General features: G+C 40.1%; 1 protein-coding gene across 1 annotated transcript in view; it reads left to right on the forward strand.

Moving 5' to 3' along the window:
• CERS3 (ceramide synthase 3) overlaps positions 1 to 8,479 on the forward strand; it is a 101,104-nt gene extending 92,625 nt beyond the window's left edge. The window contains exon 12 of the mRNA XM_026510352.4: positions 5,419 to 8,479. Coding sequence (XP_026366137.1) covers positions 5,419 to 5,586 — 168 coding nt within the window. The 3' untranslated portion in view covers positions 5,587 to 8,479. The remainder of the gene's footprint in view (positions 1 to 5,418) is intronic.
• The last annotated feature ends 3,943 nt before the right edge of the window (positions 8,480 to 12,422 follow it).

A 12,422-nucleotide genomic window follows, 5' to 3' on the forward strand; every position in this document is an offset into this window, starting at 1 on the left:
CTCAGGCGGAGACTCGCCATGACTGGGGCAGCCTTAAGCACAGACTGACGCAGGCATGTTGTACTGGGGACTCGACTGCCATCGTTAGAGTTGTCCGTCCTCGGTGACACGGCTTTCTGCAATTGCAAAGCTCTGAACAAAACAAAGTATAACCTTCCTTTGAATTCTATACATAGCAGCATTCCTGGAAAATTGAGACTCTGTTAACACCGGGCAAGAATGACTGTGCTTGAACGTAAAATGGCATTAGGGGCTGGGCTTGGATGATCGTGAGCAGGGTTTCATTTACACGGAGGTCTCGGAGGACATCCGGATGTCATGCGCGTTGTGGGACATCCCTAGCCCCTGCTTACCGTAAGTCAGTAATGCTCCCCAACCCTCGGGACCGTTAGATGACATTAATTACCGGAAGGCCCCATATGGTCCAGGACCCCTTCCTAGAGGGGAGGGTGCTGGAGATGCGGCTTGAGTTGGTGGGGGCATCCTTGAGGACCAGTTTATGTCTCCGTTGAGCAGCTCCTTAGGTCCTGGAGAAACAGGCCAGTAGATGTTAGTCTCTTTTTCTGGAGAGAAATTCGTTATTTTGTTCTGGCTCAAAATTTCCCCTTGTTTCCTATAAAAATCTTTGGAGGAGGCAAAAGGAGACCCAAGGGGCGTGGCCCATGAAAGAATCGTCAGCCAAGCATGGCCGCTCCATGGAAGACCCCATCTGCCTTTCTCCATTGCCTCTTAACTGATGAGACGCCAAGGTTACTCCTCAGTGTTTACCGTGAGCCTTGTTTATGTTGAGCCCCTCGCTGTGCTGTGGAAAAGAGCAAATGGTACAGAGAAGAGCCCAGGACGTTACGTTTCTGTGATGAAGGCAGCAGCACGTGTGTACGTTGGGGTTTTTCAAAAGCCGTGTATGCCTGAAGATTGTACACAGAGAAGGTATTTGCTTACACTTACCTGGAGGTTGTCAGGTTTAGTCTGTAGGGCACAGAAGGAAGAAGCAACCCCTATGTCTCTGGCTGCCATCTTGAAAGATGGGGTGTCAGGAACCGGTGCCCATCTTCCGTGTTTTTTTTTTCTTTTCTAGTCTGGGTTTAACAGAGATATTTGTAAACTGTTTTCAAGGGTGTGGGGTCCTGTGCGACAGTGGCCTTGCCCGGAATCTGAGTACTCAGTATTGTTCTAGTAATCCATACCACCTTTTATCTTTTGCAATGTAGCCTGATCCATAGCCATTTCACCTCCCCTCCTCAGGGGAAATAGCATTCTTCTGGGAGTTTTCCTCCCAGAATTCCTTTGAGAACACCAGGAGGGAAGAGGAGGAACCTAGACCTCTTCATTTAGAACTGTCCTTGAAGGAGTCCCTGCATGAAAAAATACAAAACATCCTAATTATCAACAGTAAAAATATCTTGACAACCAAAAGTCCTACGTGAGTAAGACTTAACAAACGTTCACTGGGAAAACCAACCATACTGTTTGCTTTCTGAAAAGGAATACTTTGAAGTTTGATTTTTAAACATCATCAGTAAAAGTGACTTTTTTCCATTGGTGTGAAGTTCTACAAAGTTTAACCCAGGTATAGATTTATGGAGGCATCACCATAATCAGGATACGGAATGAGTGCATCACCCCAAACCACTCCTTCCTCCGCCCTCATTCCCGGGATCCCTCTTCCATCCCCTATATGTTGTCTTTTCAAGAAGAGCATGTAAATGACATATGGTAATGTCATATGGTAGGTATCCTTTGGAAACTAATTTTTTTTTCACTCAGCATAATGGCCTTTGAGATTCTTTCAGCTTCTTGTAAATGTCAACACTTTGTTCTTTTTTACTGGTAGGTAATATCTCATTGTACAGATGTACCGCCATTTATCCATTTACTGATTGAAAAACATTTGGGTCGCTTCTAATTTTGGGCAGTTATGAATAGGGATGTTATAAACATTTGTTTTGTGTGAACATAATATTCATTTCTCTAGGGTAGATCCTCAGAAGTGGGATTGCTGACATATACAGTAAATGTATGTTTTATTTTATAAGCAACTGTCAAACTATTTTCCAACCATCTGTACCATTTCGCATTTCCATCAGCACTGGTGTAAGAGTCCCTTCTAGTCATTCCGCGCCCTTGTCAGCACTTGATATTGTCAATATTTTTAATTTTAGCTATTCTAATGGGTTTATAGTTGTATCTCATTGTGGCTTTAATTTGCATTTTCCTAATGGCTGACAATATTGCCCATCTTTTCATCTGCTTATTTGACATCCTATATTCTCTTTGAGGAAATGCTTATTTTTATATATTTTGCCCAAATTTCAATTGGTTTGTTTTTTTCTTATTGTTGAGTTTTGACAATTCTTTATTATGCAGACATGTCAGCTATGGAGTTGGCGAATATTATCCCCCAGTTTGCAGCTTATCTTTTTATTCTCTGAATAGTGTCTTTTATAGTACAAAAGTTACATTTTAATGAAATACAGTTTATTAGTTTTTGGTTTTTTTTTTTTTAAGTGGAGTTTGTTTTTTCTGCTACATCTAGGAACTCCTCACCCAACCCAAGGTTATGGGTTTTCTTCAAAAAGTTTTAGTCTTATATTTTACATTTAGATCTATAATGCATTTTGAGTTGGCTTTGTATAAGGTATGACATTTAGGTGAAAGTTTACTTTTTTGCCTATGGATTTCTAACTGTTCCAACACCATTTGTTGAAAACACTATTTGTTCTCCGTTGAATTGCTTTTGCACCTTTGTCAAAACTCAATTGGCCATATTTGTGTGGGTTTATTTCTAGATTCCCTATTCTGTTCTATTGATCTTTGTGCCTCTCCCTTTGCTAATACCACCCAGTTTTGATTACTATAACTTTATAGTAAGTTTTAAACTTGGGTAGTTGGAGTCCTCCAATTTTATTCTTCTTATTCAGAATTGACTTAGCTATTCTAATTTCTTTGCTTTTCCATATAAATTTTACAATCAGCTTGTTTCTGCGTACAAGAAATCTTGCTGAGATTTTAATTGGTATTGTGTGGAATCTGGAGCTCAATTTGGGAATAATTAACATGTTTATTATGTTTAACCTTCCAATCCATGAACATGGTATGTCTCCCTAATTATTTAAATCTTTCATCAGAGTTTTGTAGGTTTTTCATGCAGATCCTATACGTGCTTTGTTAGATTTATACCTAAGTATTTTATTTTTTGAAACTGTTGTAAATATTACAATTAAATTAAATTAAATTTAAATTTCGGTTTTTGTCAGACATTGCTAATCATGTTAGTTTCCTGTGGCTGCTGTAACAAAATACCACAAACTTGGGGGCTTAAAACAGCATATTTATTCTCTCATGATTCTGGAGGCCAGAAGTCTATCATCAGATTTGAGCTGAAATCAAGATGTGCCAGGGTTGTGTTCCCTCCAGAGGCTGTAAGGGGAGTCTGTTCTTTGCCTCTTCCAACTTCTGGTGCCTGCCGGCATTCCTTACTCATAACCACATTACTTCAGTCTCTACCTCCATCTTCACATTGCCTCTCCTCTGTGTTGAATCTCCCCTTGCATATCTTACAAAAGACACTTGGGGTGGCCTTAGGGCATACCTGGATTATGCAGGATAATCTTCTCAATATCCTTAGCTTAATCATATCTGCAAAAACTTTACTAAATCAAGTAACATTCACAAGTTTTAGGGATTAGAACCTACTATCTTTGAGGACACTTTTTTAGCCTACTATATCAGTGTTTAGAAATCAAGATGTGTGTGTGTGTGTGTGTGTGTGTGTGTGTGTGTGATTTTGTATGTTGACCTTGTATCCTGCAACTTTGTGCTAACCTCACTTATGAATTCTAGGAGCTTTTAGTAGATGCCTTGGGATTTTCTACATATAACCATGTCATCTTCAAATAGGGATACTTTTATTCCTTTCTTTCCAATCTGCATGACTTCTATTTCTTTTTCTCGCCTTATTACATTGACTAGAACTTCCAATACAATGTTGTATAGCAGTGGTGAAAGTACATATTCTTGCTTTTTCCTGATCTTAAGGGGAAAACCCTCACTCATTCATCAGTTGGTATGATGTTAGCTTCTGTTTCTTCTTTGTTGCATTGTTTTAAAAATCATAAGTGGATGTAAAATTTTGTCATACGATTTTTTTTGGCATCAACTGATATAATTATGTATTCTTTCCTTCTTTAGATTATTGGTAGGATGGATTACATTCATTGATTTCTAAATGTTGAACCAGCCTTGCATTACTGAGACTAATCCCACTTCATTGTAATGTATTATTATTTTTATACATTGGTAGTTTTGATTTGGGCTATTTTGTTGAGGTTTTTTATGTATATACTCATCAGAGATATTGGTCTGCAGTTGTTTTTTTCTTATATTGTCTTTTTCTGATGTTGGTGTCAGGGTAACTCTGGCCTCGTAAAAGAAACTGGGAAGTATCCCTCTTCTATCCAGTGGAAGAGGTTGTGGAACTTTGGTGTTATTTCTTCTTACATATTTCACAGAATTTGCCAGTAAAAAGTTCTGGGCCTCATGATATTCTTTTCCAGATTCTTAGCTAATTTAATTTCTTTCATGGTTATATGACTATTTAGGTTACTTATGCCACCTTGGGTGAATTTTGGTAGTCTAGTTTTTGAGGAATTGGTCCATTTCATCTAAATTGTCAAATATATATGCATAATATTGTTCATTGTATTCTGTTATTTTTGTAATATCTGTAGTATCCATAGTCAAATCTCCTTTTTATTTTCTAGCAAGTTGTGTTTTCTCTTTCTTTTCCTTTGTCAATTTTGCTAGTGATTTGTCAATTTTATGGATCTTTTCAAAGAACCAGCTTTTATTTTTAGTGCTTTTCTCTATCTTTTTTCTGTTTTAATTTCATTGATTTCTTTATTTTTTCCTTCCTTTTGCTTGCTTTGGGTTTATTTTGCATTTCTTTTTTCTAGTTCCATAAGGTGGAAGCTCAAATTATTTGAGATTTTTCTTCTTTTCTAATATAAACATTTAATGCTATCAATTTCCTTATAAGCACTATTTTAGCTACATTTGACAAATTTTGATAAACTGTATTTTCATTTTAGTACAAAATATTTTCGAATAACCCTTGTGACTTACTTTTTGATCCATTGTCAAATGTGTGTTGTTTAATTTCCAACTGTTTTGAGATTTTCCTATTTTTAATATTGATTTCTAGATTAATTCCATTATGATCTGAAATATACTTTGCATAATTTCAGTTCTTTAAGTTTGTTAAGATTTATTTTGTGACCCATGATATGTTCTACCTTGGTGAATGTTTTGTTTTTGAATATTGGGTTTTCTTTCTGAGTTTGGGATTTGGGTTTTCTTATTCACTCAAGACTCTTTCTGGAAGGTTGTCACTCACAGCTCATTCTTTCCTTTCTCTAGAACATCCAGGATGTGAGGAGTGAAGATGAGGATGAGGATGAGTATGAAGAAGAAGAGGAAGAGGAGGAGGAGAAGGGAGAAATCACCAAAGGCAAAGAGACAGACTGTTTGAAGAACGGCCTTGGGGCCAACAGGGACCTTATTCCCAATGGCCAACATGGCCATTAGCTTGAAGCCCACACAGCTCCCGGGGCACAGTGTGCTATGAGGGCTGCTGGAAGCCAGAGTTGCTTCCCCCTCCATAACTGTGGCCCACAGGAGCCATAGGGTCCCCCAATTCTGCCCTTCCCTCTTTTTAACCACCACCTTCCCCCCTCCTAAGATGTATTTAACAAAATGTTGTTAACTTGTGTTAAAACGTTAAATATAGCATCCCTATGGATTTTACTGCAGTTAGGACTCAGACCGGTCAAAGATTTCAAAGATTTCTCCAGAGAACCATTTTAGTCCAGTTGTGTTCATTCATATATGTAAGACATGTGGTTTCTCCAGAAGCTCACTTGGTTGTAGGCCGTTTCACCTTGCCACCTCGCTCTCCCTCGGGATGGCGTGAGAAGTGCTAAGGTAACCCACTTTTTCAGGTGTGTTCAGCCACAGAGAGCAGCTCATTTCCCCCCTCCCCCAAATGAGTTTGAGGAGACAACATAGCAGCAGCAGAGAAGGACCAAGCGAGGGGACCAGTCTTCCAGGGCTCACTGGCCACTCTCTGCCATGGGCAGTTCTTTAAACCTCCCAAGCCTTGGGGCTTCATCTCTCCAACGGGAGTAATATTTGCCTTGCCTACCTCCCAGAGTTGGAGTAAGGATCAAATGAGATAATAGAAGTGACCGTGTATACCGTTCACTGTGGTGTGACAGGGACCTGACCCTCTTCTCACTATGATCCCAGCTCTGTTTGGGAGAGAGAAACCTGGTTAAACTTGGCACTGAATGGGCCTGAACAAAAGGCACAACCTTAAAAAACTCCTTTTAAGTGTGTCTGGAGATACCCGGAAATGCAAATATCCAGAAGGCTGTTTCCATTTTATTTGGTAACTCTTTGTTTGTTAGCTCCCTCAGGGTGACTCTCAAATTCCCCCTGAATTCTCCGCCCCCACCTCCCACCCCCCACCCAAAGGAAGGGAGCCTGGGCCCCATTCCTTCTTGTCTTTTGCTGGCCTCTCCCTTGCTTCCTCTCTAAGAGGGAAGCTTTCCTGCCGCTGCCCTGAGCCCCTCCTTTGGGCCAGCAGAGAGCTGCCCAGCCAGCACTGTGATCCATCTGGGGGCCTGTCTGGGGGACTCAGACCCAGGGCAGGCTGCTCACCGAGCCATTAGTTCCCAGAAAGCCTGAACCTTTGGGGCACAATGTGCATGCGAGCTCCTGACCAAAGGGAAATCTTGGAAACAGAAAGAGGATGCTACCCTATTTCACCTCTGCTACCCAACCCAATCGGACCTCATAAGACTAAAACAGAACAAAACAAAAGACTGGAAAACACCCCTGCGAAGTGTCCAAGGACAACTGTTAGTCAGTCATGGCTCCTGGGGCTACGGACGTCTCTGGGAAGACAGATTTGGATAGGAAGCTGGCAGGTCAGTAGCCTGATAGCTGGCGGCCCCCTCAGGGGGCACATCTGAGCCCAGAGTGTAGGGCAGACCTCAGAGACTTCAGGGTTCTGTTGACTGAGGAGAAGCAGAGCCTTGTCAGAGAAGAACCCGAGTGGAATACGCAACCCCCTCCCCAATCTCTCAGATTCTTGGGCTGCGTTTTGCACCTTTATCCTGTTTTGCTCAGAGGCCCATATTATAAAGCCCAAGGGGAGCCAGGGCTGTGAGGACAAGTAAAGGCATCCACACGGGCCCCACCGGATGTGGGCTGCGGCTGCTGGAGTGGGAAGGGCTCTGAGCAGTGAAGGTGTCTGTGGGTTTTCTGGTTTTGTTTTTTTAAGAAAAAGATGTTTTTAAAAGCTTCGGGGTAAACAAAAACCAAAAACCCTTCAGAATTCTTTCCTCATCAAAAATCTCTTTTTGAGGAATCACTAGAACAACAGAAAAACACATGTCAAGTTTTTTCTGCATATTATTTGCTTTTATGAGTACAATAACATATGCATTGTGTGTATAATGTTATATTATAGATCAAAAATGCCTCCACTAACTTGAGGACATAGCTGTTGAGTTATTATTCATATTATATTATTATAATTATTTTTGGTGGAAGAAAAGCCCATTGAGACATTATTTTTTATGTTTCCAGTTAACAGACTGTTTTTCCCTTGATTTATTTTCGTCTTGTTTCTGTACCAAATATCTTCTCTCTTAAGGTAAAAAAAAAAAAGCGTATTAGCTGCTTTATCCTCCAGTGTTCTTTTTCTTCTTTAAATGTGGAAACTAACACTGATAGGCCAACTTCAGCGATCCGCGATACAGCTGGAAGCACTGAACTCCCTCTGAAGAGGTAGATACGCATTTCTGTAACAACCTTTAGGGCTTCTCTGGTCCATTTTAAAGGTAAGCTCTCTTCCTACCAGAAACAAGGCCTCACCCTACACCAGATGACTTTATCAAAATGCAGTCCCCTGGGGCACCCATGTTATCGCGATGGTAACGACTTATAATAAAGCAAAGACAGAATCGTGTGTGCGCGGTGGCCGAATGGGTTCAGCACACACGTTGCCTGGCTCCTTAGAGCTCCTTACTGCTCTCACCGGGAAGTGGAAGAAAAGATTTGCCAGGCCTCTAGAAATGCCCTGCACTTCCAGGAATCAGAGGGAAGAATGAGAAGGACAGAGCCAAGTTATGACCCCTACTGGGCTCTTGTCTGTGCACAGTGTGGACAGACTGCTGTGGGCTGGAGTCTGACCTAGGTCATGGCATCTGGGCCTTTTGGCACAGGCAGTGTTGAAATGCTAAGAAAGGGGGCTGATCCTACAGGCACTTTCCTGACCACACTTTCACCGTGACTATAGATCAAGTAGACATTCAACAGATAAGAGAATATTAAAAGCAACTTTATGTCGATAAATTTGTAGGTGTGAATAAAATGTATAAGTTCCTAGAAAAATACCACTTGTCAAAATGGGCACAAAAAGAAGTAGATACTTAAATAGTGGTCTATATAAAAGACTATAGAAAATCTGAAATTTTAAAATGCACTTCTCCATCCCAGAAAAAAAAAAATCTTTAGGCTCAGATGGCTCATCCAGCGAATTCTTCCAATATTTAAAGAAGAATTAAGCCAAGAATGACACAAACTTTTGTAGAGACAAAAGGAGCACTTCCGCACTTGTTTTAGAGGGCCTGCGTACATCAATGCTAAAATCTGCCAAGAATAGTAAGAGGCAAAAACCCAACAATTATTGACTAAGTCATTTGTGAACCTAGGCGTGAAATTCCTCAACACAAGCAGACTGAATTCAGCAATAGGTAAAGGAGAGGGTGTATGACAAGTGAGGTTTAGTTCAGGAACTCGCAGTTGAGTTGCTATTTGGAAATCAAAATTATTCACCATTTTAAAAGTATAAAGGAAAAAGCCATGTCTTCAAAAGCTTTAGATGAAGTTCAACATCTGTTCATCAAAAACAACAACAACAAAACCCAAAAAAACAAGAACAAAAACACAGAAAAGTAGGAAGGAAATTCCTTAATCCGAAAAACAGCATTTTCACAAAGCATGAAGCCAGTATCATATAATGCGATAATGGCCAAATACCAAAAGCTTTTCCCACAGGGATTATCACTGAGACAGGGGTGTCCGTTATTTTTAATGATGCCCGTCATCCTGAATATTTTCAACATTGTATTTTTCACCCTGCCCAATGTAATATTTCAAGAGATAAAAGTTACAAGGCTTGAAAAAAAGAAATAAAAACTCTTACCACAATGTAAATGCAAAAATCCCCACACATAATGTGTGTGTGTGTTTGTGTGTGTGCATGAGAGAGAGAATTTATACAGAAATATCAAGGAACAAGACTGGCCAGGACAATCTTTAAAGGAACAAAGGAGGAGAATTCATTTTAGTAAATACCAAGACTTACTACAAAAAGATAGTAAAGCAGTGTGAAATTGGTACAAAGATAGACAAATAGAACAATAAAATTATATAAAGTCCAGGAACAGACTCATGCATATATGGGCAGTTGGCTGTCTTTAAGAATAAAAATGAAACATGATATCTACTTAACATCATACACAATAGAAATTTCAGGGGTTTTTGTAGGTCTAAATGTGAGAGGTAAAATAATAAAGCTTCCAGAGGGAAACATAAGAGGATCCATCTTCCTGAACGTAGGCAAAAAGTTCTTTAAACATAAACTATTATGCATCAAGGAAAATATTAACAAATCAGATCAAATAATAATAAAGAAGTTCTATTTCTCAACTGACTCCATTAACAGAGTGAAAAGGCAAGCCATAGAAATAATATATCTGCATCAATTAAAACTGACAAAGGGTTTATATCCAAAACATGTAAAGAACTCCTACCAAAAAAAAACCTGAACCCACAGCACTTAACCAGATTCTTTGCATAATACCATATGGTTCAATTAACATACGAAAAGGTGCTCAATTTCACCGATCATTAGGAAGACTGGTAGGACTAAGTAGTGACCACATAGAACAATCAGAAATCAGGCGCTGCTGGAGGAGTGCAGTTAAAGCCACTTGGGAAAGGTTTGTCATCATTTCCTAAAACGGGATGCATGCACATATTGTAACCCAGCAGTGTAAAAGGCATGCGCATGAGCACCAGAAGGATGCATGTGGATGTTCCTATCAGCCATGTTCATAATAGCCCAAACAGGGCGTTTCCCAAATACCAATCAAAAGTAGAATGGATAAGCAAATTGTAGTATATTTATATTACAGGATACCATATAGCAATGAAAGTGAAGTGGTATTTGCAACAAATGTAGCTTCCTCTTACTATCTTATTGTTTTGCAAAAGAATCTGGTAGAAAATGAATACATAATTTATGTCTCCATTTTTTATAAAGTTCAAAAACAGACAAAACTGATCTATGATTATAGAAGTCAGGATGCTGGTTACCTTTGGGGAGAAGGGAGACCCCAATCCTTCATTGGGCCAGTGTGGGCTTCAGGGTGTCAATGACATTCTGTCTCTGGACCTGGATAGTGGTTACCTGAGTGTGTTCAGTTAGTGATAAATGACCAGACTATACACTTACGATTTGTATGTTTTTTCTGTAGGTATATTATAATTTTTTATAGGTTATTAAAATGAAAAAGCAAGCTACTTTTAAGTCCTTACCTTTCTGAGACAGCTGATATTACTGACCACAGTCTCTTCTTTTTGATAAAAGATTTTTGTAAAACTTTGGTATCAGGCGCCTGAGTGGCTCAGTCAGTTAAGCGTCAGTTAAGGGTCTGCCTTTGGTTCAGGTCGTGATCCTGAGGTCCTGGGATTGAGCCCTGCTTTGGGCTCCCTGCTCAGTGGGGCGCCTACTTCTCCTTCTCCCTCTGGCCTCACGCCCCCCCCCCACCCCGCTCATTCCCTCTCTCTCTCTAAAATATATAAATACAATCCTAAAAAAAACCCAAACTTTGATACCAAAAGTATTTTATACATAAAAGTCCATAATCTCAATACCAGATAATCGCAATTGGCATTGAAAATAATAGTAACAAAAGTAGTTACGGCATTCAAGTAATGCAAAAATAACGTAAAAATGTATCGAATGAAAAGTGAAAACTGCTTACAGTCTTTCTTCAAAAAGGAAGCACTTGTAAAGTTCCTTGTGATTCTTTCCAGAAACATCCATATGCCTATTTTAGCATGATTCTGTGGTCGAAGGCTGGCTCCCCAAACATCCTCAATACAACCTGTAGCTAAGACAGGACCCCCAGAGAGGCTTGGCCACGCTCAGTGAGGAAGGTCAAGGTTGGATTGCATTGAGAATTTGGAGTTTGGTTTATGGTTCTTTCAGTGCCAAGACTTGATTAGGATCCAGCTAAAGACAAGTTAAGGCTCGGGATATAATAATTTAGGACTGGCGAAAGCAACAAGGTAAAGATTTGGAGATGAAGTGTTCAAAAGTGATAAGTTTCTTACGCAGTAAACTATCTACTGGAGTTGATGGGTCTTGAGAAGGTCCTGAAATGAACAATATAGTTCTGTGCCTGGCAGAAGTCTTCTGGAATAGTAAAGTCATGCTAACGAAGATAACGAAAGCCATGTTAATGGAAACTGGTGTGTGGGGGCAGGCGTTCGGGTTCTCAGTGGATACTTAATGTTATCCAGGTATATACTTCCGTTACCTTCATCCATATAAACTCTAATGTGCCTAAGTGAGGGGAGAATGATGGCACAGAGGCACCTTCTGTGAATGTCCCGAGGACTGTGAACACACAGAGAAGGTGTTGCCTTTAACCACTTTGCACTAAGGCAGCATTGTGCAATACACTTTTAAACACAAAAGATCGGCTCGCTGAGTCTACACATTGTTCTGTTCCTTGCTTTTTCTTCAACAGTGCATTGTAGATGGGACCGCTGGGTACCTCCGTCAGTTAAGCGTCTGCCTTCGGCTCAGGTCATGATCTCAGGGTCCTGGGATCAAGTCCCACATCGGGCTCCTTGCTCCTCTGGGAGCCTGCTTCTCCCTCTGCCTCTGCCTGCTGTTCCCCCTACTTGTGCTCTCTTTCTCTGTGTCAAATAAATAAATAAAATCTTAAAAAACAAACAAAAAATTTTTCCCCTAAATACCAGCTATCAGCTGGTATTTTTCCCTATCAGCACACATCCATCTACTTAATTTCTGTAACAGCTGCCCTGTAATCCTCAGGAATTTATCATCAAGTGTTCAACCTGTCTTATATTGCTGAAAGCTTGAATTATGTCTAGTTTTTAGCTCTTATAATACTGCCATGAACAGGCTTGGGAGGAAGTATCTAATCCAGGCTGCCTGGGTTAAAAGCCCTACTTTGTTATTTAACGTGTTACCTTGGGCGAGTCTCTCGATCTCTTAGCCTTCAGTTTACTCATCTGTAAGATGGGCACAGAAC

The sequence above is a fragment of the Ursus arctos genome, unplaced genomic scaffold, assembly GCF_023065955.2.
Source record: "Ursus arctos isolate Adak ecotype North America unplaced genomic scaffold, UrsArc2.0 scaffold_28, whole genome shotgun sequence".
Taxonomy (NCBI): Eukaryota; Metazoa; Chordata; class Mammalia; order Carnivora; family Ursidae; genus Ursus; species Ursus arctos.